We start from the raw sequence: 26,596 nt of genomic DNA, 5'->3' as shown, positions 1-26,596 counted from the left end.
CAGCCATAAGAATTTTTAAGAGCCAGTTTATTTTGTTTGTAGTAAAAAGTGTGTACTGTAGCCGTGTCGCAGGATCTACTTATGTCTATTGTTTGACTACTGATCTACGTTGGTCTCCGCTGTTTCTTTGTGGCCTTTCCCAGCTGGAGATCTGTTGGCGGATTGGATTGTCTGACTGACCACAACTTTCTGCATGTGGTATTTCATTTGTTTTGGCGTGATGTATACCGTGATGATTTAAGTTGTAGTGAAGACTACAGAGATGTGACACTCTTTATAGTTGTGTGGTAGAGTTGATTGCAATCTGATTGTATTAATGAGACCGGGTTCACCCATCACTTCATGAAAGGACAATTGCAATACTGAGGTCACGTGTGTTCACTGAACTCCTTTAGCGGGCTGGACTCTTTTAGGCCAGAGGTACAGGACTTTTCTTGAGGAACCAGAGCTCATAGTTCTGTGATCGTTTATTTTGGTAACGCATAAGAACCCAGTTTAAGTTATTTCCAATGTTGTAAGGGTTTATGAAAAGTGTATGYCCATACCGACTTTTACATAAGTCTTTGTATTGGTGTAGACTTGACGGATCAGATGGGACTCATTCCCTCCCAAACAAAAAGGAGAAATCAATATTTTCTCTGGTAGGTACAACCTACCTGGCACCCCTACAAACAATAACCTCAAGTCAAAACCGTTGTCGTTTTCTCTTTTATTTGTAACCTTTATTTTGTAAGATGGTTGCCAAATATGTGATGGCCCAGAATCTAAATACTTTCAGGACACAAATCAGCTTAGCCGCTCCACTGAAGGTTGATGAATGTGTCTGAGAAGAACTACACATCTAGTGCCAAGATAAAAAAAATCAAGATCATTTTATGAGCACTGTGCGCTAGGATATTTGTGATAAACCCCCCCAAACTCTCACCACTAGTTTCAATGACTATTCTTAACACAGGTGATGTCATCACAACCAGATCATTGGTGTATAGATTGTGAAAAGAGCAGGAGTGCAATCATGTACAAAAGCTGTGAGGTGGTTTTCATTCTTACAATAAATGCAGGATTTAGACCTGGAACCTCAGTTAACTATAGTTCAGTCAGGAATGCATCAATAACTGCTAGCATACATATCCAGTCAACTGAATCAACAATAAATAAAACCTGACAGTTAAGACATGGAGGCCTTTATTGTTTTCTTATGCTTACACAGTACACTGCAACACCCTCCCGAGCCCCCCCCCCCCTAAACAACAATCAACATGCATTTACACCACACACACACACCAACATCCATGCTATTACACACATTCACGCAGTTTCCAATGTAAACAATGCAGGCTGAAAGAGTGATTTAAAAAAACCACGGTAGTCAGTTGTCCACTGTTGTGCCCTCGTAAGCAAGCACAAGGCTCGTTCCATTTTCTTTTCTCTCAGTAAGTTCAAAGCGGGGCGAACAAAGAGGAAAAGAAACTGTCTACATCTTTTGGGATAAACTGCTGTCTACTCAGGCCATTTGACCAACCTTCGTCACACACACACACACACACACACACACACACACACACACAGTGTTGGGAGGTCAGGATGCCCATTCATCCAACAGTCACCATTAAAGCAACAACATCCTCAAGTGTCTTATTAAAAATGTACTGTCTGAAATGTTATTTTCTTTAAAGTTATGTGATAGGAAGATGGGGGGTAGAGGGAGAGAAGTTAGTGTGAGAGGGAAGAGGAACGTCAAGAATTAGTGTGACACATTCTTTTCCCACAATCCTCAGCGGTAGAGGAAAAAGGCCTTGTTTTACTTCCCTTGTATGGGTTAGGATGGATTGATCGTCCGTTACCTAGCAACACTTTGGCGTCACTCACAAACCTGTCCATTGCTGCATTACCTCTTAGCGCGCACAAAGTACAAGGCATTGGTTTTAGGGTAGTACTTCACGTTCTGCTTCTTGTCCATCAAGCCCCCGAATATGATGAGCTCGCCCCTACCCTGGACCACTGTGTGAAGGCTGGTCTCGGGGGGGCCTGTGACGGCAGCGGGGGTGCCGTTCCCGTAAACCCTCCAGGAGACGAGACCGGCTGCTTTGGCTCGGGACACATCCAGGACATACATCTGCATGGGCTTGCAATTGAGCGACTGGTACAGGGGCTTGCCCACGTTCAGGCTCTGTGGCGGGTGGTGGCCAAGCCGCCGTGCGATAGGCGGGATGGAGTGTCCGTCAGACCCGGCAGCAGCAGCCTGTGGCGGGCTGGAAGAGGGGGATGTTCCTCCTGAAGCAGCTCCTTGGGACAAGGGGTTTGAGGAGGATGAAGAGGACAGGTTTTTGACAGCCTCCAGGCCTCGTCTCAGGGCTGCGGGGGACACGGCCCCCGGGGGAGTGCGTGGGGAGCCAGGGGCAGGTGGAGGCGTATGCACGCCGTTAGTGCTGGGTACCTCAGAAAGGGGGTGGGTGGCTGAGGGGGGAGACTCCCAGCCGTAGTCCGAAGAGACAGGGGGGCGAGAGGGCGGGGAGGCATCCTGGGCAGGGCTGGTCCGGGGAGAGGGGGATGAACCGTTGAGTAAAGGATGGAGGGAGGGCAGAGGCGGGCTGTCAGGCCCCTGGGAGGGGGATGGCTGTTGAGAGGAGGAGCCGGGGCTACCCTCTCTTGCACCCCCTCTGGCCGAGGGACGTGGTCTCAGTGTACCCCAGCGGCCGTTCACACAGGGGGCCTCCTCAACGGCCCCCAGGACGACCCCGGCGGCGCCGCTCCTTACAGGGGACTGGGAGCGCAGCGAGGAGGGCTCTGGGCCCAGGGGGCCAGGGGAGGCACTGATGGGGGAGGGCCGAGAGTTCAGGCTGGGGCTGAGTGGCGCACGGCCAGACGGAGCCTGGGAGAACACCACTACACACTGTCCAACCTGGAGAGAGCGTGAGATGGACAGACAGAAAACAATKAAGGAAGTTGAGTTGAAAGTAAACCTACAAAACAATATCCCAACAGTGTTTAGTGCAGTGAGACCGTGGATAGATGACAGAGAGCAACATACCCTGCAGGCAGGGTGGCACCACAGTTCTGGGGCTCCATGGTCGTCGTTCTCCACCCTCAGCTGCTGCCATGTCCAGGGTGGGGCACCCATGTGCAGGAGCCAGGCATCTTTCAGCAGCTAGCAGGGACATGAGAGAGAAGGGAGGTGCAGAGTCACAAACAGCAAAACAAGAGGGCAGAGCTTTTTATGCATGGACAATAATAATGCTGCCTTTCATTAGAGAACATAGGCTCTCACTGCATTAGGGCCTCCACAGCCTCCCAGAATAAGAAGAGTCTCGTTGTCAATCACAATCTGTGAGAGAGGAGAATATACATTTAAAACATGTGGATAACCATCTATACGAGCCACAAAAAGGTAACTTGTATTCCCTGTAAAAGCACAGACAGATACCTTTCAAAAGTTTGGGGTCAATTAGAAATGTCCTTGTTTTTGAAAGAAAAGCAAGTTTTAGTCCATTAAAATAACATCAAATTGATCAAAAATACAGTGTAGACATCGTTMATGTTGTAAATGACTATTGTAGCTGGAAACGGCTGATTTTTAATGGAATATCTACGTAGGCATACAAAGGCCCATTATCAGCAACCATCACTCCTGTGTTCCAATGGCACGTTGTGTTAGCTAATCCAAGTTTATCATTTTAAAAGGCTAATTGATCATTAGAAAATCCTTTTGCAATTATGTTAGCACAGCTGAAACTGTTGTTCTGATTAAAGAAGCAATAAAAGTGGCCTTATTTAGACTAGTTGAGTATCAGCATTTCTGGGTTCGATTACAGGCTCAAAATGGCCAGAAACAAAAAACTTTCTTCTGAAACTCGTCAGTTTATTCTTGTTCTGAGAAATGAAGGCTATTCCATGCGAGAAATTGSCAAGACCCTGAAGATTTCGTACAATGCTGTGTACTACTTCCTTCACAGAAAACACCAGTCTCAACGTCAACAGTGAAGAGCCGACTCTGGGATGCTGGCCTTCTAGCCAGAATTCCTCTGTCCAGTGTCTGTTCTTTTGCCCATTTTAAACATTTATTTTTATTGGCCAGTCTGAGATATGGCTTTTTCTTTGCAGCTCTGCCTAGAAGGCCAGCATCCCGGAGTCGCCTCTTCACAGTTGACGTTGAGACTGGTGTTTTGCGGGTACTATTTAATGAAGCTGCCAGTTTAGGACTTGTGAGTCATCTGTTTCTCAAACTAGACACTCTAATGTACTTGTCCTCTTGCTCAGTTGTGCACCGGGGCCTCCCACTCTTTCTATTCTGGTTAGAGCCAGTTAGCGCAGAGTAGTACACAGCGTTGTACGAGATCTTCAGTTTCTTGGCAATTTCTCGCATGGAATAGCCTTAATTTCCAGAACAAGAATAGACTGACGAGTTTCAGAAGAAAGTTCTTTGTTTCTGGCCATTTTGAGCCTGTAATCGAACCCACAAATGCTGATGCTCCAGATACTCAACTAGTCCAAAGGCCAGTTTTATAGCTTCTTTAAATCAGAACAACAGTTTTCAGCTGTGTTAACATAATTGCAAAAGGGTTTTCTAATAATCAATTAGCCTTTTAAAATAATAAAGTTGGATTAGCTAACACAATGTGCCATTAGAACTCAGGAGTGATGGTTGCTGATAATGGGCCTCTGTAGATATTCCATAAAAAATAAACTGCCATTTCCAGCTACAATAGTCATTTACAACATTAACAATGTCTACACTGTATTTYKGATCAATTTGATGTTATTTTAAAGAACAAAAATGTGCTTTTCTTTCAAAAACAAGGACATTTATAACTGACCCCAAACTTTTGAACAGTAGTGTATTTACTAAATAATCTGAAATACTGCATGATGGGGATATGGAAGGTGTGTGGTGGAAATGCAGGAATTGAGATATGTAGAGGGTGATGGAGGTATTGAGGGGAGAAGGTGTGAAGGAAAAACATCCTGACCTGAGACTGGCCTCCTCGTGGGTGTGGGGACGGGCCGGAGATGGTGGGCTTGGACCAGGACCACTGCTCCAGATCCAGAACCCACACCTCGTTACTCCTGATTAGGGACCAGTGGAGAGAGCAGGGGGACACGGTGAGCCAAAAGCACACACCTTGACAGATTCACAGACAACTATCAACATAAAAAGTTTAATGACATGATTTCCCTTTACTTTCAAGACATTCACACTACAACCTTTGAACATTGTCTCGCTATACCACAACTGTATTTATTTTAAGTGTTTTAACTGATGTGTCAGGTTGTTCCATTGTAGTGTCTGGTTTGGCACAGTATAGTAAAATGTGCAGAAAACTAAAAAGGTAAAAGCTCCTCAAAGTAATGACATACATTTGGCGGGCTCCTAGCGACCCTCCAAACACCACCATGGCGCTCCCTATGACGGAGGAGGAGTGACCGGCCATGGGTAGGGGTCCTTGGGTTGTCACGATGCAGTTCCACCTGAGGGCACATGGAGAAGTTTACGGGCTTAGCTAGATGACGGTAAAGTGATAAAAGACCAAGCACTGATGGCTAGGTAAGGCTATAAGTATAATTAAGTGAGAAGTAGGCATTGGTCTGAAGAAAAAGGAAATTCACAAGCCCCACAATGTTATTCCACCCATGCTCTACCAAGATTTTCCAGCACACAACTTTGACCTACTACAGTAGCTATGTTGGTCTATTGTACTTCAAACAWTGTGCATGCAGGTTACTTAGGATTCAAACAGCCTAATTCATACTCTTAGAGGAGGTGCCTCCATAATAATGTGATTTGTACTGAATACAAGTTAAAGTATTGGATTCTTCACACACGCCACACTAATCCCATTCCACTACCTTTTCAAGCTTTTATTATTATTATATGAAAGCAAGCTTATTTGAGTGAGCTGTTTTGTCTGGTAGTAGTGGTGCCTGTCTGTATTTCCTAAAACCTTTATTTTAGCAATACATTTCATAACACACTTTTTTGGTCGGTAGGTGCCCAACATAAGTGTGTTGGACACAGTCACTAATTTATAGAGGTCTACAAAGCCTGTCTGCATTCTGGATTTCTGTAACTGTTAGCTAACCTGTGTAATATTGACATAAGTTCAGAAACACTTGTTTTGCAAATATGGTCCTGTTTTATTAATTGTTGTGCTGATCAATGGTCAGTTCATTACCTCTGTCAAATGAATATGTAGCTTAAAGTTGTGTATTTGTATTTAAAGCTACAATACACATTTACAATAGGACTATATCTAAAAAGACATACAGCAGGACACTATGAAGTATATTATTCCTCTGAAGAGTACGAAGTAGGCCGTTTGAGAAGTTTGAATCCTAAGCAACCTGCATATACATTGCTTGAAGTACAATAGACCAACATAGTGTAGTAGGGCAAAGCTGGGTGCTGAAAACCCCTGGTAAAGCATGAGTGGAGTAGGCATTGTGGTGCTCACATGAATTTCCTTTCTTTTTCAGCTTCAGACCAATACCTACTTCTCACTTAAAAAGATTTTTGCACCGGAAGGTGATTTTCTGTTAAAGGTGCATTATACAACATTTCCACGTGCAAAGTCAGATTTTTTTGAAGCAACCAAATGTCTGTCATTGGCAGTGCTATTGTAACATTTAAATGTGTCATCTGCCAAAAGGTCTGGGCCTTAATGGTACAGGTTGTGTGCTTGCATAACTGCAAGGGTTGCTAGTTTAAACCCTGGTCTGCTGGCTGTTGCCAGCTGAAATCAGTTTTGAACTATCTATTAAAAGTATGTGTAGTATGTGTACCATGGATAGTCAAAAGTAATTGTCTGCTGTTTTCAGAAGGTATGTGTACCATGGATAGTCAAAAGTAATTGTCTGATGTTTTCAGAAGGTGAATAGCTCAATTGATTGTAACAGTAAAATATGACTCAATTTCCATTGAAAACAATGTATACTGTTGGGTTCCCAGAATATGAAATGTTACTTATTCATGTCACTGATGGAGGGCTAAAGTTGAGGGTCTACACCAGTAGTTAAGGGTTATAGGAGGAAGGTAGATAGTGGGTGCAACTAAGCCTGGAATGTGTTGAGTGCAGGGAAGCGATTACATGTGGCAGACATTGATAAGGGGAGACGGGTGGAGATCTTAGAAACTAACAATGTCACTGAGGGAGAGAGGGTAATGTATAACGTTTACATTATGTCAGGATATGTTATTGTTAGCCATCAGGGATCCTCTGGGAGGAGAAGAGACAGTCTGGTATCAATAACCATGACAGCCTTGAGTTGGKGAGGAGTGAGCACTTTGGGGTAGAGGTCAGGTTAGATGAAGTAAGGAAGAACAGATATCACTAAGGTTCTGTCTAGCAACAGGGATGCAATGGCTGTTCGGTTGTGGAGGAGACAGCGTTAAATAACAGTGCTTGTGTGAAATGTTTTTTCTGAATTACAGCTGTAACGACCCTTTGGGAAGAATTAAACTTGGTTAAGCTTCTCTAGTGGCCATGAGTTATTTACTCTGAAAAATGAGAACCTAACAATACTAAACAAGAATAAACGCAATATTATGTAAAATCTTGGTTCCATGTTTCATGAGCTGAAATAAAATATCCCAGAAATGTTCCATACGCACAAAAAGCGTATTTTTCTAAAAGGTAGTACACACATTTGTTTACATCCCTGTTAGTGAGCATTTCTCCTTTGCCAAGATAATCCATCCACYTGACAAGTGTGACATATCTAGAAGCAGATTAAACAGTATGATCATTACACAGGTGCACTTTGTGCTGGGGACAATAAAAGGCCACTCTAAAATGTGGAGTTTTGTCACACAACGCCACAGTTTTGAGGGAGCGTGCAACTGGCAAGCTGACTGCAGGAATGTCCACCAGAGCTGTTGCCAGAGAATTKAATGTTTTATTTCTCTACCAACGTCCTTTTAGAGAATTTGGCAGTACGTCCAACCGAACTCACAACCACGTGTAACCATGCCAGGCCTTCCACATCTGGCTTCTTCACCTGCGGGATCGTCTGAGACCAGCCACCCGTTGTGTGTTTGCACAACTTTAGAATTTCTGCACAAACTGTCAGAAACCGTCTCAGGAAAGCTCATCTGCGTGCCCGTCGTCCTCACCAGGGTCTTGACCTGACTGCAAYTGGGCAAATACTCACCTTCGATGGCCACTGGCACGCTGGAGATTGTGCTCTTCACAGATGATACATGGTTTCAATTTTACCAGGCAGATTTCAGACACAGTCTATGGCGTCGTGTGGGCRAGCGTTTTGCTAATGTCAACGTTGTGAACAGAGTGCCCCATGGTGGCAGTGGGGTTATGGTATGGGCAGGCATAAGCTACAGAGAACGAACACAATGGCATTTTATCAATGGCAATTTGAATGACGAGATCCTGAGGCCCACTGTTGTGCCATTAATCTGCCACCATCACCTCATGTTTCAGCATGATAAAGCACGACTTCATGTCGCAAGGATCTGTACACAATTCCTGGAAGCTGAAAATGTCTCACTTCTTCCATGGCCAGTATACTCACCTGACATGTCACTCATTGGGTTGCTCTGGATCGACGTGTACGACAGCATGTTCCAGTTCCCACAGAATATCCAGCAACTTTGCACAACCATTGAAGAGGAGTGGGACAACATACCACAGGCCACTATCAACAGCCTGATCAACTCTATCCAAARGATATGTGTTGCGCTGCATGAGGCAAATGGTGGTCACACCAGATACTGACTGGTTTTAACTGATCCATGCCCCTACCTTTTTATTTAAGGTATCTGTGACCAACAGATGCATCTCTCTATTCCCAGTCATGTGAAATTAATAGATTAGGGCCTAATGAATTTATTTAAATTGACTGATTTCCTTATATGAACTGTAACTCAGTAAAATCTTTGAAATTGTTGCAAGTTGTGTTTATATTTTTGTTCTGTGTAAAAGAAAACTGTTTTAGATCATTGACTTTTGAAGGTTGTATAACTCAGCCATAGAGTCTAAAATATATCCCCATGTACACCATGGGGATATTCTTGTGCATCTTTCTTGTGCATTTTACAGCTTGTTTCTAGCCTAAAGCATCCTATACAGATTCTACCATTCTATACAATTATATAATCCAGGTTTGGTGGGGCATTAGTTGTTGACAAATATCCAACACATGGGCAAGTCCAGCATCCAGATCGGAGCTGTAAATACAATGAGTTGTTAGTTTGGCACTGTTGATCAGTACACATTTGGATTCAAATGTCAAGACAGGAGAAGGAGCGTACTGGAATTTATTCTGGATGTTCGAAACTGGTGAATTCTTCTGATGCTAGCAAGCATGCATTTGCACACTATAATGCACAAGCGAAGAGCTGTTGAAATGTGCATTGGGGATTTAACATAGCTAGCTACATGTGGCTAGCTAGCTACATGTGGCTAGCAATTTGTTTTCTCAGTTTGAGTTGTTTCCATCGTTTGTGGTATGGTTTTGGAAAATTAAGGAATGTATCTTTCATATCAGTGAGAAATAATTTAAATAAAGGTTCAATTAAACACCTTTATAGGGTTAGGGTTCCCACTCGGCCATATCTCCATGCAACAGCGCTAGTTTACAGAAGACAGACTGAAGACAAAGACGGCCACTTACGCTAACTGTACAAAGCTAACCGCTGAAAAACCTACCAAGAAAAATGTTCAAGAGCTAGGTAGCAGTGTGATAATTTGCCCAAAGTTGGGTGTTGGTTTTGAAATGATGTAGCTATGTTTTGTGGAAAAATGTAGGGCTGGCATTTGGACCTAAGCTAGCTAATGTTAGCTAGCGTCTGTGTCGAGGTCAGCTGTAGCTAGCTAGCTAGCTAATGACTGAAGTGATTTGTGTAAAAACTCTTCTTTGCCTGTTTGTTAGCTAGCTAGCTTACGGCTGACTGGTGTTAGCTAGCTAGAGAGGCTAGTTTCTGGACTTTGGATAAGCAAGCTAACATTAGCTAGGTAACGTTTACTAGCATTTTTTATTAACCTCAGCTTGAATATACACCATACAGTGTATGGTTGTTCTCATCCACTTCTTATAACTGGCAGCCTGGTTCTGCAGCATCAGCTGCAGAACTGTTGTTGCTTATCAACAGAGTTGTTCGACATGGTGTTAGAACTCTGAAATTCAACTGAAAAATATGTTAGCATGTCAGAAATGCTACGAAAAGGTAGCACATCATTTGAATCCTAATGGACAGAAGTTAGCATGTGAGAGGGATAAATTATACATTTAATAAAAACTGTTGCACCTACAAACTTAGATATTTTTTAAGTTCAATGGTCACTTTCAGGAGAATATAGTCTCGTTTTAATCCGACATCTAGAATTTGAGCTAGGTGGGCACAGAAAAGAACTCTGAAAACTCAATACCTAACAACCCTGTTAAAAATCTGGTAACAGCCGGACAGCTCATGACGATAGGCGGGGAGTGTGTCGTACCTCCTAGTTGATTTGCGAATTTTCATTGACATTGGTGTCATTGGCTTAGATATGATGGTATGGAGATTTGCCATAATGTTGAGCTTCAACCAATGCCATACTATTGTGGGGCTATGGGTTTTCAGTCTCTACACAGAAAGAATTGTCATGAGTAATAGCACTCTGACTATCAGCCTGTATGAGAGTGAACAGTAGTCAACATGTGATGTTGACACATACTGTATGGCTAAAGGAGTTCATTCATCCACAGGGTCTAGGCCTATCTCCAAACCTTCTGGTCTCTTCCTCTTACCAGTTTTTGGAGGGGGAGTATGTGTGGATCTCGTCAAAGAACCTCTCAGGCTGATGTAGTGGGTATGGGCTAGGTCGAGTCCATCCACCAAAAAGCACCAGCAGATTGTTGTACATCACCAGGGTAGCACCCGCTTTAGGAGACGGATAGGAGCCTGTGTGGGCAAAAGGAGTAAGAATAAGCCTTCATACAGTGCATTCGGACAGTATTCAGACCCCTTGACTTGTTCCACATTTTGTTACGTTACAGCCTTATTCTAAAATTGATTACATTGTTTTTTCCCCCTAATCTACACACAATACTCATCTACACACACACAATACCCCATAATGACAAAGCAAAAACAGGTTTTTCGAAATTTTTGCAAATGTATTCTAAATGAAAAGTATTCAGACTCTAAACTCAGTACTTTGTTGAAGCACCTTTGGCAGCGATTACAGTCTCCAGTCTTCTTGGGTATGACGCTACAAGCTAGACAGACCTGTATTTGGGGAGATTATCCCATTCTTCTTTGTAGATCTTCTCAAGCTCTGTCAGGTTGGATGGRGAGCATCGCTGCACAGCTATTTTCAGGTCTCTCTAGAGATGTTAGATTGGTTTCAAGTCCGGGCCACTCAAGGACATTCAGACACTTGTCCCAAAGCCACTTCTGCGTTGTCTTGGCTGTATGCAGTTGGAAAGTGAACCGTCGCTCTGGAGCAGGGTTTCATCAAGGATCTCTGTGCTTTGCKCCGTTCACCTTTCCCTCGAGCCTGACTAATTTCTCAGTCCCTGGCGCTGAAAACATCCCCACAGCATGATGCTGCCACCATCATGCTTCAACGTAGGGATGGTGCCAGGTTTCCTCCAGACGTGACGCTTGGCATTCAGGCCAAATAGTTCAATCTTGGATTCATCAGACCAGAGAATCTTGTTTCACATGGGCTGAGAGTCCTTTAGGTGCCTTTTGGCAAACTCCAAGYGGGCTGTCATGTGCCTTTTACTGAGGAGTGGCTTCCGTCTGGCCACTCTACCATAAAGGCCTGATTGGTGGAGTGCTGCAGAAAAGGTTGTCCTTCTGGAAGGTTCTCCCATCTCCACAGAGGAACTCTGGAGCTCTGTCAAGAGTGACAATCGGGTGGTTCTTGGCCACTGTGTTCTTGGGGACCTTCAATGCTGCAGAAATGTTTTGGTACCCTTCCCCAGATCTGTGCTTCAACACAATCCTGTCTCGGCGCTCTACAGACAATTCCTTCGACTTCATGGCTTGGTTTTTGCTCTGACATGCACTGTCAACTGTGGGACCTAAAATAGACATGTCCAATCAATTGAATTTACCACAGGTGGACTCCACTCAAGTTGTAGAAACATCTSAAGGATGATTCATGGAAACTGGATGCATCTCATAGCAAAGGGTCTGAATACTTATGTAAAGGTATCTGTTTTTACGTATTATAAATTTGCAAACATTTCTAAAAACCTGTTTTGGCTTTGTCACTATGGGGTAGTGTGTAGATCGATGAGGATTTTTATTTATTTAATTCATTTTAGAACAAGGTTGTAATGTAACAAAATGTGGAAAAGGGGGTCTGAGTAATTTCCAAATGGACTGTACATACTTCTATGTCATGCATACAAAGGTTGGAAGTCGATTTAAACATGACAAACTACATCTGCAAGCGGAGTAAAAAAATTACTAAAACAATAAAAAAATATATAAAAAAATTACCGAACCATCAACGAACGTTATTTTCACTTTCCTTGTTACAAGTAGGCAGTATCCACCCCAAGAGCTGATTTCTTACCCGAGGCTAAAGGGCGGATCCACTCCTTGCTGTTGAGGTCAAGTCTCCACAGGTCGTTGAAGGCAGCGTTGCAGCTACTTTGAGTACAGCCCCCAAACACATACATGGACTGGTTGGAGTCGTAGTAGCATGCACCTGCAACACACACATACATGGTTTGAGTCATAATGAYTTACAAACTGGCGTCCGTGGGCCAGATCCTGCCTGTTAATCAATTTAGAATAGCCCTTGGATCAATTATGAACATTCATTTAATTTTTTGTTTTTGTTTTAATCTCGTAAAAATCCGGTGTTTAGTGCCAAAAGGAGCATTCGTTCAATATTCTCCAATGGGAGAATCTGTATTCCTGTAGTCCCACCCCTTGATTGCTGTCAATCAATATCACCCAACATACCAGTTACAGCCAATTAGAGCTGCAAACAGGGGTACAAGGGTCTGCCCGCCTGTCGGCTCTTTCACCACAGATGAGATCACTACACTGCCCAATACACCAGAGCGTGCTTTGTACTTAACTCAGCTGTGAGTGAAAAAGACCATGGACTCAGTTATGGCGATCATGAATTTAGACTGCAACATCGCTTGCTTCGTAGTCTGCTGAGCATCCTGATCTACTTTTACATAATGACGTTCGGTGGCTAAGGGTAATAATACTCTCAAGAGAACAGCCTGTGAGCTTAGGGAGGACATAGCTTTCTTGTGGCGGAGAAAAGCAACTAACACATATCTAACAAAAATGCTTGATGAGTTCGTATCAGATGTTTTTCAGTGATCTTCAATCAACTGAATGGACTTAATTTGGGACTACAGGGGAGGGATAAAACAGTTATTGACATGATTGAAAAACAGACTTATTTTCAAAATACATTTTCTCCTCTGAATTGMGCCCAAACAAAAGGCTCTATTTCGCTACACTGCGCAACTATATTCAGTCACCATCAGTTAGAGCTGGGCGATATGGCCTGAAAATCATCAGGATTTTTTTCAAGCTTATGGGTGATTCACAATATACATCGATTTTTTAAAATGTTTTCTCTAAATCTTTGATGTACAAATACAGGTCAAATACACTGCATTTCAAACAGTCAGCAATAATCAAATGAATTCCGTGCTTGTGAAATTAGGCTAAATACACAGTGTACAAAACGTGTGCCATTCAGCGGGTGAATGGACAAGACACAAGATTGAAGTGTGCCTTTGAACAGGTATGGTAGTAGGGGCCAGGCACACCGGTCTGTGTCAAGAACTGCAACACTGCTGGGTTTTTCACGCTCAACAGTTTCCCTTGTGTATCAAGAATGTGCCACCACCTAAAGGACATCCAGCCAACTTGACAACTGTGGCAAGCATTGCAGTCAACATGGGCCAGCATCCCTGTGGAATGCTTTCGACACCTTGTAGAGTCCATGCGCCGACGAATTGAGGCTGTTCTGAGGGGGAAAGGAAGGTGTTCTTAATGTGTTGTACACTCAGTGTATAAACCCCACTAATAATACAATTATTTTAACAAAATAGTTTACCCTGCTTTTTTTGCAATAATCACTTATCTGGCTTTCAAGTATGTCTATGAAAATGCCCTTTTTGTTACAAATTTAAAAAGAAACACGAATAATGCACATTCACTAATAATGACTAACTTCTTGTAGCAGACATTATATAAAATGAACACAAGGTCTCAAACAATCTCACGTGCTAGTGAGTAGCCAGCTAATCTTTATATTTCAAGTTTAGCCAACTTGGATCTATTTCCTAGCTAACAAGGTTGAACAGTTGAATTGTTGTGAACACACCCTTCTGTCTCCAACTGTTTGAACAGCATGCTAGCCTGTCCACTTTGTTCAGATGTTGAAATCAAGTGTAAGCCTACCTTATTTCTCAGAATGAGAACGAGTTGCCAATTCCTTATATAAAATAGTGTTCTATGCTTATTGCACAACCAACTCTCTCCCCCACGTTCTCTACAGATGTGGGGGAGAGAGACTTCTCCGCAAAAGCTAGTCAACTGAGATATACCATGCATAAAAGGTTTCTATGGGTAAAAAAATATTTAAATAAATAACAAAATGATAAAGAAATCGAAAATAAAACAGAATATGATACTAGTCAACTGAGATATGCCATGCACAAAGGTCTCCTATGTGTAAATAAAAACTAAAGATGAAGCTAAGTATGTAATTAAACAATTTGATGCATTGAATTAGGCTAATCTTAAAAGCACTTAAAATGAACTTTTAGCAACATTTCATTTTAATAAAAGAGCTTCATAAGATTAGAATTGTGTTTGTGCATTGTTTTTTGTACCGGTTTTAGGATAGAGTAATCCCATGTAGAAAATATCTGGCCCCCGTAAATAACCTTTTTCAAATCCAACCCCTGCAAGATGGGGCTATTCAACTGACTTACACCTTCAATGCCCTATCCCTAATACTTTCAATTTAAATTGTGTATGGCATTACTTTTTWAAAGATAATACTTAGGACTGCACAGCCTGGAGTTGATTATCCAGCTTATACCATGGCCAATCAACTCAATTCAACAAAGCGGTGGTATATGTTGTATACTGACTGTGTGAGAAGCGTTGCGTGATGGGTGTTCCAGGATATGGGTATGTACGACTCTCCCACTGAATATTGCCTCCTGGACGGCCCCGCAGAAAACCATGGTAACACTGATATGCAACACCTGGGGGAGAAAGAGATTGGAGATGAGGTGAGTGACTACTATGGTTTTATGTGAGTCACAGCCACAATAAAAGCAACATAATAAGTAACACGTCATTATCTTAACTGTTTTTTAATAATAAGTCACTTATTGTCATGGTTGACTCAAGTGTCCCATCTGAAAATGGGAAAACATTACTTGACCCATTGTAAAAAAGAAACCACTTCAGTCAAACAGCTGAGTGGTAGTTTGGGTTTCCACTTGGGTGTCTCAAAATGCAGCATAATGGCATGCTGTTGCCTTCTTGGTATGCTGAGCGATTAGTGCTTTAGAGGTCGGTTGGGTTTCAGTTCAATTATTACAAAATAAGCACGTTTTCGATTTCACTATGTATTATTTGACATTAAATTCATTATTAAATAAGCCAAAAAAATTGTAAACATTCAATTGCCAAAACATTGAAAATATTATATTGTCTCCGTCAGGTCCACATTGGGTAGACATGATTGAAAAAAAAGGAAATACTATGAAATAATAAAATATTGAGTTGTGTATATTACTTAGTTTTATTTGATGACTCTAATATTTTTTATTCCTTATTCATTACTCATTCTGCTCAGGCAGTAGCAGCCAGCCAGCCAGACAACGTTATCTCTGCTCAGGAAGTAGCAGCCGAGCCAGACAACGTTATCTCTGCTCAGGCAGTAGCGGCCAGCCAGACAACAGTTATCTCTGCTCAGGAAGTAGCAGCCAGCCAGACAACGTTATCTCTGCTCAGGCAGTAGCAGCCAGCCAGCCAGCCAGCAAACAACGTTATCTCTGCTCAGGCAGTAGCAGCCAGCCAGAACACGTTATCTCTGCTCAGGCAGTAGCAGCCAGCCAGACAAGTTATCTCTGCTCAGGCAGTAGCAGCCAGCCAGACAACGTATCTCTGCTCAGGCAGTAGCAGCCAGCCAGCCAGCCAGACAACGTTATCTCTGCACAGGCAGTAGCAGCCAGCCAGACAACGTTATCTCTGCACAGGCAGTAGCAGCCAGCCAGCCAGACAACGTTATCTCTGCTCAGGCAGTAGCAGCCAGCCAGACAACGTTATCTCTTGCTCAGGCAGTAGCAGCCAGCCACAGCCAGACAACGTTATCTCTGCACAGGCAGTAGCAGCCAGCCAGACAACGTTATCTCTGCACAGGCAGTAGCAGCCAGCCAGCCAGACAACTTATCTTGCTCAGCAGTAGCAGCCAAGCCAGCCAGACAACGTGTATCCTCTGTGTGCTCTCCATACTGTACTGTCATTAGTCATCATATTTAGCTAGCTTAGCCTGCCTAAGTATGCTGCAGAGCTGTCTTGACAAAATCATTTGACTAGTTCTCCAAAGTAGATAAGGCATAATTTCACGAACTGTCTCTATCCCTCTCTCACCGTTGTGGTGTACATTCCTCTCTCATGCAGTCTATGTGGTCTGTGTGTACAAAGCCTTCAGAAAGTGTTGACACCTGTTTACTTTCTCCACTTTGTTACAGCCGGAATTTAAAATAGATTAAATAGAGATTTTTTTGTTACTGGCCTTCACACACACACAAACACAATACTTCATAATGTCAGTGGAATTATTTTTWGGGATTTTTTAAAACAAATTAATAAAAAATGAAAAGCTGAAATGTCTTGAGTCAATAAGTATTCAACCCCTTTGTTACGGCAAGCCTAAATACGTTCAGTCATAAACATTTGCTTAACAAGTCACATAAATTGCATGGACTCACTGTTTGCAAAAATAGTGTTCAACATGATTTTTGAATTACCCCAAACACAGATGCTGCAGCCTTTGCATTGTCTATAGGCTATGGCTTGCTACTATAGTATTCTACAGAATATGGTTATATCTCCCTGACCTGAACCGAATGCACACTGTAAAATGTGCAAAGTATTTCTGCCTCGTGCTGCAACACTGCTTGACTGGGGTCTGAGTGTGTGCACGTGAAGAGCTGAGTTACATATTCATTTTTAGAAGCGTTCCACACAGGCATAAAAGTTTGTTTAACTTGAAATGGAAGTCTACTGAAGAGAGACTTTGTCCTTGTGTTCCTTGGCTATTTACACTGTTTTGTTCACAAGCTAGGTTGTTTTTCAATATTTGAGTTTGAACTGCTGAGGAAGAGAAGCAATGTGGATACTTGTCAGACTCCCAATCTACAGGCACAAACATGACTTGAGTCGCATTACCACGGTAACCTCCCGCCCTTAAAGAGGCAGGTGAACATTTTTGTCTCATCTGATATTTTGGTTAAAAGTCTCAGGTCACAAAACATTTACTTAAACAATTCCACATTACTCCTTACTAGTAATACATTTATTGTTTTAGAGACATTACAAAGCACGCTCATCTGTTTTTTTGTGTTTTGTTATTGCAATTTTAGCCCAAAAATTATTTGGTCTGGTTTGAAATCTGAGTGACTGGTAGATTTTGAAATCTACCTGCCACAGTGGCTGATGTACCAGAAAGTACATTTTAGGCCCTGGCCGTTAGCAAGTGGTGGTGCTCAAAAAGGTAAAGGCRACCATTCTTCAGTACCTGAAGAGGGAGGGTGAAGCAGAGAAAGTGAAGGCTGGGGAACACACGTTCTTTATTGTTGTGTAATGTGGTTTAATGGGACAGCTGGTGGTGGAATGTAATGTSTCTAACTTAAGTGTATTCAGTAACCATTTCACAATAACATTGTTCTCTTAGATATATTATTGTATACATTTGGTTAGCATGTTCAATTAATAAATCCAAATTATTAATAATGTGTCTGTTTTCATTAACAAATTAAGTTTATATAATATAGACTTTCTCAGAAATACACAAATTACTTTAAAAGCACTGTAAATTACCTTGACCCATGGATGCATATCAAAAAATAAAATAAGCATTTACATTTTGGGACGGTTCARGTTCAGTTTGGTTTAGTTGAAATTGCACTTCGGAACGGTGATGAAAAAAGTTAGTCGCAAGCCCTGGTTATGGGTATGCTTGTAATCGCTAAACACATGCAAAATCCTAGAGGAAAACCTGATTCAGCCTGCTTTCCGGTGACAGAAGAAATGCACACCAGGTTAGGTGAGGTGCTGGCTAGCAGAGTAGAACACTTGAAAAAGAAGAGCCGCACACTAGGAGCTCAGATGCAATAATTTAATAACGTTTCGACAGCCAAGCTGCTTTCATCAGGCAATAATGACAAACACTGCGGGTCACTAGTTTATATAGAGTTTGAAAGGACACACATGGGTGTCTAATCATGGCCGGCTGTGGCTTGATTTCATTGGTCAATTTTCAGATATAAATAGAACATATAATAAAGCATGAATGGATTACATACGATCAGAGTTACCATTTGGCCACATTGACCTACAAACATTTACAATGGATAGCAAAAACATAAATCACAAGAATGGCTTCAGATCAAACTTTCCGTTGAAACCGAAGGAAGCAAGGATCTTTAAATTAAAGATTCAGATGGCCTCTTGTTTTAACAATCTATTGTCAAGGTCACCCCCTCTCCTAAGGAGGGTGCAGTGTTCGATGCCAAAATAGCGAAGGGCCAAAATAGAGTAGTTTGCTTCCAAAAAGTGTGCCRCAATTGGATACGTCGTGTTTTTGCACCTAATGGTGCTACGATGCTCAGAGATTATTACTTTTAGTTCGCACTTTGTTTTGCCCACATMATTTTTTAAGATAAATAACTACCTTAGTTGAGCACGTGACAACACCTTTGATTGATCTGTTTCCCTGTTTGGGGGTGTTTTAATGATCTACATTTGTAAGTTCCATTGCATTGAGTGCAGCCATTACACTTGTAGTTTCCATCCGGAAGGGGCACAAGGAGATGTCATGCGGGGGTATTCTGTCTGGGGTGGTAAATCAGAGTTTACCACTTGATCTCAGATTTCTGCTCCAAGAGAATACGACCAAGGGAGGGTCCGAAAAAACACATTACCAATACTGTCATCGGATCTTAGAATGTGCCAATGTTTGTGAACGATTCCCTTAATTTGTTCAGAGTATTTTGAATAGCGCGTAGTAAGAACGCAAGAACGCTTCTTTTTGCGAGACGATCTCTTTCAAATACTATGTCTTTTTTTCCCTCAATGCCAGTATTGATCTGACCATTTTTGTACCCACTTTTCTTGAATTTCCTTTGCATCTCAGCCATGTTTCTGTTGAAAGCTGAATTCACCTTTCAGAAAGACAATAACCCAAGACAAGGCCAAATCTACACTGGAGTTGCTTACCAAGAAGACGGAGAGATGTTCCTGAGTGGCCGAGTTACAGTTTTGACTTAAATCTGCTTGAAAATCTATGGCAAGACCTTAAAATGGTTGTCTAGCAATGATCAACAACCAATTTGACAGAGCTTGGAGAATTTTGAAAAAATAACAGGCAAATCATGCACAATCCAGGTGTGAAAAGCTCTTAGACTTACCCAAAAGACTCATAGCTGTAATCACCTCCAAATGTGATTAATACATGTATTGACTCAGGTGGTTGAATACTAATTCTAATGAAGATAGTATTTATTTATTCATTTTTACAAATATTATAATTTTTCTTCCACTTTGAAAGAGTATTTTCTGTAGATCGTTGACAAAATAAATGACAATCAATTTTAATCCCACTTTGTAACAACAAAATATCTAACCTAATGTAGCAGGCATAAAAGTGTATCCATCTCTGTCTGAGCCAGAAAAAACAAGCGCAATGGATTATGGTTAATGTATTTCATTACCACGTTTCTGTGCTGAACTAGGTTGAATATTTGCTTAATGACAACTACAACTCCTTTCAGTCCAGCATCCCACATACACTGAACAAAAATATAAACGCAATATGTAAAGTGATCATGATCATTACACTGGTGCACCTTGTGCTGGGGACAAAAAGGCCACTAAAATGTGCAGTTGTCACACAACACAATGCCACAGAGGTCTGAAGTTTTGGGAGAGTGTGCAATCGGCAAGCAAACTGCAGGAATGTCCACCAGAGCTGTTAACAGAACATTTGTTGTTAATTTCTCTACCATAAACTGCTTCCAATGTCGCTTTAGAGAATTTGACARTACATCCAACCAACCACACAACCACAGACCACATGTATAGCGTCATGTGGGCGAACGGTTTGCTAATGTCAACGTTGTGAACAGAGTGCCCCATGGTGCCGGTGGGGTTATGATATGGGCAGGTGTAACCAATGTGAAATGGCTAGCTAGCTAGCGGGTTGCGCGCTAATAGCGTTTCAATCGGTGACGTCACTCGCTTTGAGACCTTGAAGTAGTTGTTCCACTTGCTCTGCAAGGGCCGCGGCTTTTGTGGAGCGATGGGCAACGATGCTTTGTGGGCGGCAGTTGTAGATGTGTGCAGAGGGTCCCTGGTTCGAGCCCAGGTAGGGGCGAGGAGAAGGACGGAAGCTATACTGTTACACAGGCATAAGATATGGACAATGAACACAATTGCATTTTATCGATGGCAATAAGAATGCACAGAGATACCGTGACGAGATCCTGAGGCCCATTGTTGTGCCATTCATCTGCCGTCATCACCTCGTGTTTCAGCGTGATAATGCATGTTCCAAGGATCTGTTCCAAGGATCTGCCCCATGTTCCAAGGATCTGTACACAATTCCTGGAAGCTGAAAATGTCCCAGTTCTTCCATGGCCTGCATGTCACCCATTGAGCAAGTTTGGGATGCTCTGGATCGATGGAAACGGCAGCATGTTCCCATTCCCGCCAATATCCAGCAACTTCGCAACCATTGAAGAGGCGTGGGATATTCGAACAGCCCGATCAATTCTACGCAAAGGAGATGTGTCACGCTGCATGAGGCAAATGGTGGTCACACACCAGATACAGACTGGTTTTCTGATCCACACCCTTACCATTTTTTAAGGTATCTGTGACCAATAGATGCATTTCTGTATTCCAAGCCATGTGAAATACATAGATTAGGGTCTAATGAATTTATTTCAATTGGCATATTTCATTATATGAACTGTATGTATGCAYGTTGCGTTTATATTTTTGTTAAGTATATTTCTTTTTTTATCCCATTTTTATCCCCAATTTCATGATATCCAATTGGTAGTTACGATCTTGCCTCATCACTGCAACTCCCCAACGGGGTCAGGAGAGGCGAATGTTGAGACAAGCGTCCTCCGAAACATGACCCGCCAAGCCACGCTGCTTCTTTTAAACACACTGCTCGCTTAACCCAGATGCCAGCCACACCAATATATTGGAGGAAACAACATTTGACCAACAACCGAAGTCAGCTTGCAGGCACCCGACCAGCCACAATGAGTAGCTAGTGCGCGATGAGCCAAGGAAAGGCCCCCAGCCAAACCCCCCACTAACCTGGACAGCGCTGGGGCAATTGTGCACAGCCCTATGGGGCTCCCGATCACGGACGGCTGTGGCACAGCCTGGTATTGAACCTCAGGTTGTAATGGCGCCTCAGCAATGCGATGCAGAGCCTTAGACCGCTGCCACTCGGGACACCAGCATCCCACATAGTTCTCGACTTGATTCTCTCATAAATTATTTGATTTCTCTCTAGAGAAACAGCTCATTGGGCTCACAATTTTTTTATAAATGCAATTCAAGTATTTGAGTTGTATTTGAGAGTAACAATGGCGCCGGAGAAGGGTGACGTTTTACGTGTCCCCAACCGATCATGTTTTTTTGTTTGTTTATAAAAAAAAATGTTTTTACTTATTTTGTACATAATGTTACCGCTACCATCTATTATGTCCGAAAATAACTTCTAGACATCAGGACTGCGATTACTCACCACAGACTGGCAGAATCTTTTTTTTCCTTTAACAAGTCTGACGAGCCCGATGCGAATGATATACTACTTTCCGGGATTCCTCCGATGGCATTGAGGAGGAGTACACCACATTAGTCATTGGCTTCATTAATAAGTGCTTCGTTGACGTCGTCCCCACAGTGACCGTACGTACATACCCCAACCAGAAGCCATGGATTACAGGCTACATACGCACTGAGCTAAAGGCTAGAGCTGCCGCTTTCAAGGAGCGGGACTCTAACCCGAAAGTTATAAGAAATCCCGCTATGCCCTCCGACGAACCATCAAACAGGTATAGCTTCAATACAGGACTAAGATCGAATCGTACTACACCGGCTCGGACGCTCGTCGGATGTGGCAGGGCTTGCAAACCATTACAGACTACAAAAGGAAACACAGCCGAGAACTGCCCAGTGATACGAGTCTACCAGACGAGCTAAACTACTTCCATGCTCACTTCAAGGCAAATAACACTGAAACATGCAAGAGAGCAACAGCTGTTCCGGAAGAATGTGTGATCATGCTCTCCACAGCCGATGTGAGTAAGACCTTTAAACCGGTCAACATTCACAAGGCCGCGGGCCCAGACGGATTACCAGGACGTGTACTGCGAGCATGCGCTGACCAACTGGCAAGTGTCTTCACTGACATTTTCAACCTCTCCGGGTCTGTAATACCAACATGTTAGAAGCAGACCACCATAGTGCCTGTGCCCAAGAACACTAAGGTAACCTGCCTAAATGACTACAGATCCGTAGCACTCACGTCTGTAGCCATGAAGTGCTTTGAAAGACTGGTTATGGCTCACATCAACACCATTATCCCAGAAACCCTAGATCCAATCCAATTTGCATACCGCCCCTACAGATCCACAGGTGATGCAATCTCTATTGCACTTCACACTGCCCTTTCCCACATGGACAAAAGGAACACCTATGTGAGAATGCTATTCATTGACTACAGCTCAGCGTTCAACACCATAGGACCTCAAAGCTCATCAATAAGCTAAGGACCCTGGGACTAAACACCTCCCTCTGCAAATGGATCCCGGACTTCCTGATGGGCCGCCCCCAGGTGGTTAGGGTAGGTAACAACTCATCCGCCACGCTGATCCTCAACACAGGGGCCCCTCAGGGGTGCGTGCACAGTCCCCTCCTGTACTCACTGTTCACTCATGACTGCACGGCCAGGCACGACTCCAATACCATCAAGTTTGCCGATGACAACAGTGGTAGGCCTGATCACCGACAACAACGAGACAGCCTATAGGGAGGAGGTCAGAGACCTGGCCGTGTGGTGCCAGGACAACAACCTCTTCCTCAACGTGATCAAGACAAAGGATATGATTGTGAAAATGGAGGATCGAGCATGCCCCCATTCTCATCGACGGGGCTGTAGTGGAGCAGGATGAGAGCTTCAAGTTCCTTGGTGTCCACATCACCAACAAACTAACACGATCCAAGCACACCAAGACAGTCGTGAAGAGGGCACGACTAAGCCTATTCCCCCTCAGGAGACTGAAAAGATTTGGCACGGGTCTTCAGATCCTCAAAAGGTTCTACAGCTGCACCACCGAGAGCATCCWGACTGGTTTCWTCACTGCCTGGTATGGCAACTGCAAGGCACTACAGAAGGTAGTGCTCACGGCCCAGTACATCACTGGGCCAAGCTTCCTGCCATCCAGGACCTCTATACCAGGCGGTGTCAGAGGAAGGCCCTAAGAATTGTCAAAGACTCCAGCCACCCTAGTCATAGACTGTTTTCTCTGCTACCGCATGGCAAGCGGTGCCGGAGCGCCAAATCTAGGTCCAAGAGGCTTCGAAAGATCTTCTACCCCCAAGCCATAAGACTCCTGAACAGCTAATCAAATGGCTACCCAGACTATTTGCATTGCCCCCCTCTGGAACACTGCTGCTACTCTCTGTAATTATCTATGCAGAGTCACTTTAATAACTCTACCTACATGTACATATTACCTCAACTAACCAGACCAGTGCCCCCGCACATTGACTCTGTACCGGTACCCCCCTGCATATAGTCTCGCTTTGGTATTTTACTGCTGCCCTTTAATTACTTGTTACTTTTATTTCTTATCCGTATTTTTTAAAACTGCATTGTTGGTTAGGGGCTTGTAAGTAAGCATTTCACTATCTGTTGTATTCGGCACATGTGACTAATAAAATTTGATTTGAATAGACGTTGGTCAATTAGTTGTTTAATAACCAAAACATTTTTATTTGGGTTATTTGCACAGCACTACTATTTGGGTTTAGAACGGTGGTGGAGGTTGTTGTTCAGTAGAGAGACATACCTTTAATGAGGCGATACCACTGTTTACACACCAGTGCAGCGGTCTTGTGCTCCTGGTATGGTGAGAGGAAGGACAGGATGTATTCTAGGACTTCCTCCGGCAGCTCCACCATTGTCCCCTCACCCTCATTGCAGCCTTCTACGTCCCCCTCTCCTCTGCTGGTCCCCAATTTCAGATCTCCCCCCTGTGCCATTCCAACAGGCCCTGATACATCTTCCTCTGTATCCATGGCAACAAARTACCCATCATCACTGTCTGAAGAGCGGGACATTCTTTCTGTGCCTGGACATAGATGGGAGATGACAATAAAAAGGTGGGCCCAAAGACAAACAATAATAGTACCTTCCATCAATTCCATCACGTAACATGTGCTTCATGGTAGTATTGGGAATTTACAACAGGGTTGGGATAGACATACTGTAGCTAATTTAGCTTACTAGCTTTGGGACAGGGAGTATGTGTATTGGTTGGAACCAATACACAGACTCCCGATGTTAAGCAACCTGCTTAATTAATGTAGCTAGCTAGCTGGATAACTAAGCAAAGTGGTTAGCTAATTGSCACAATACCGTTAGCTAGCTACTAGTAGCATTAACAGCCACCGATGAACGCATCCTTTCTGGCCCGCCCTCACTAATTAGAATTTCCATCTATGGTAGGGCATCAAATTAGTTAACACTGTGTCAAATAATTTATATTTTGCTACCAATCCGTGGAAAACTGTAATGAAAATTGCCAGTGTATCTGTGGAATATAACGTTAGAGATAGCTTGCTAGCTAGTAGGTATAGCTAAAGTAGCTAGCTAAAGCGTTAAGTTAGCCAGCTAGGGTGCAGTAAGAAACTACTGACGTTAGTGGTTTGTTTGGTTTCTGCTCTATTTCTGTCAGGTTTTCAGGGGCCATATTTCCCTTCCAATCATAACCCCAACAGCTTTGATATTCACCGTAATTCTGCACGTATTCTTTAGTTGGTTTTCTATCTTGTGAATTATCTTTTCTCATTCACTTTATCAGCTTCTGCAGTAAATCGCCATACTCCAAGCATTCGCCATCTTCATCATCTGCAACGCGGGAGCGCGCACGTAAATCGTCATGGTCAAGAACCAGAGAAATGAAGTGGATTGGTAATAATCGGTATAGCTAGGTCTATTGGACTACAATACTGTACCATGACAAACAAACACAACATATTGAATCAAATTACTATCAAATCAAGAAATTACCCACATTTTATATTATTGCATTGATACCAATTTGATCATCTACATCACCCTCCCTTTTGTACACTGCTGCTACTCACTGTTTGTTTGTACTTCATAGTCACTTCGCCCCCACCTACATGTACACCTACATGTACAGATTACCTCAACTGCCTGTACCCCCGCACACTGACTCGGTACCGGTGCCCCCTGTTATTSTTATTGTGCTACTTTTTATTTTAGTCTAATTGGTAAATATTTTCTTCTTCTTGAACTGCACTGTTGGTTAAGGGCTTGTAAGTAAGCATTTCACGGTAAAGTCTACACTTGTTGTATTCGGCRCATGTGACAAATAAAGTTTGATTTGATTTGATACAAATACATTTATCTTCCGGACTCTGACTTTGCTCATTTAGGTTTTTCTTAATTCATTTGTTTACATTTTGGGAGTTGTGTCTATAATTTTGTATTGTTCGTATTACTGCACTGTTGGAGCTAGAAACATAAGCATTTCGCTGCACCTGCGATATCATATGCAAAATATGTGTACGCGACCAATAAATAACATTTTATTTTATTTTTACACAGAAATGAACAGACCATCTATTTCTGCACCTGGATGAAGTTTAAACCAAGTTGCCATACCTAAATTAAAGGTCACTTACAATAACAAAGTTGGGACAAACGAAGTCATATGGAGAGAATGGATATTTAAACATATAATAAYCTGTACAACACATAGGTCCTCCTCCTATATTCAAATCAGTAAATCTTCAAACATGTTATTTCTGGAGGAGTACAGTTTTAGGTCAGGAATCAATGCGCGTTCCCGATGTACATGTACAATGTCCATGCAGTAGAGGTCACTGTTAACTGTATATCAGGATTTTGTGGCCATTTACAGTTGAAGTCGGAAGTTTACAAACACTTAGGTTGGAGTCATTAAAACTCGTTTTTCAACCACTCCACAATTTTCTTGTTAACAAACTATAGTTTTGGCAAGTTGGTTAGGACATCTACTTTGTGCATGACACAAGTACATTTTCCAACAATTGTTTACTATTTCA

At 42.7% G+C, this 26,596-nt stretch overlaps 1 protein-coding gene across 1 annotated transcript; it reads right to left on the bottom strand.

Annotated features, from left to right (window-relative positions):
• Positions 1–1,162: 1,162 nt before the first annotated feature.
• On the bottom strand, positions 1,163–25,420 carry LOC111970381 (F-box only protein 42). The gene is made up of 10 exons (XM_023997086.2): positions 25,275–25,420; positions 24,331–24,612; positions 15,088–15,204; positions 12,525–12,659; positions 10,741–10,894; positions 5,356–5,466; positions 4,968–5,064; positions 3,269–3,325; positions 3,032–3,148; positions 1,163–2,902 (listed from the first exon to the last, which is right to left on the bottom strand). The coding sequence occupies exons 1-10, from the start codon at positions 25,330–25,332 to the stop codon at positions 1,889–1,891; spliced, it is 2,142 nt and encodes a 713-aa protein (XP_023852854.1). The 5' UTR covers positions 25,333–25,420; the 3' UTR covers positions 1,163–1,888.
• Between the last annotated feature and the right edge of the window lie 1,176 nt (positions 25,421–26,596).

This window comes from Salvelinus sp. IW2-2015, linkage group LG11, assembly GCF_002910315.2.
Source record: "Salvelinus sp. IW2-2015 linkage group LG11, ASM291031v2, whole genome shotgun sequence".
In the NCBI taxonomy this organism is placed as follows: Eukaryota; Metazoa; Chordata; class Actinopteri; order Salmoniformes; family Salmonidae; genus Salvelinus; species Salvelinus sp. IW2-2015.
Note: the sequence above shows the minus strand (reverse complement) of the source record. Positions and strands in the feature narration are given on the sequence as shown.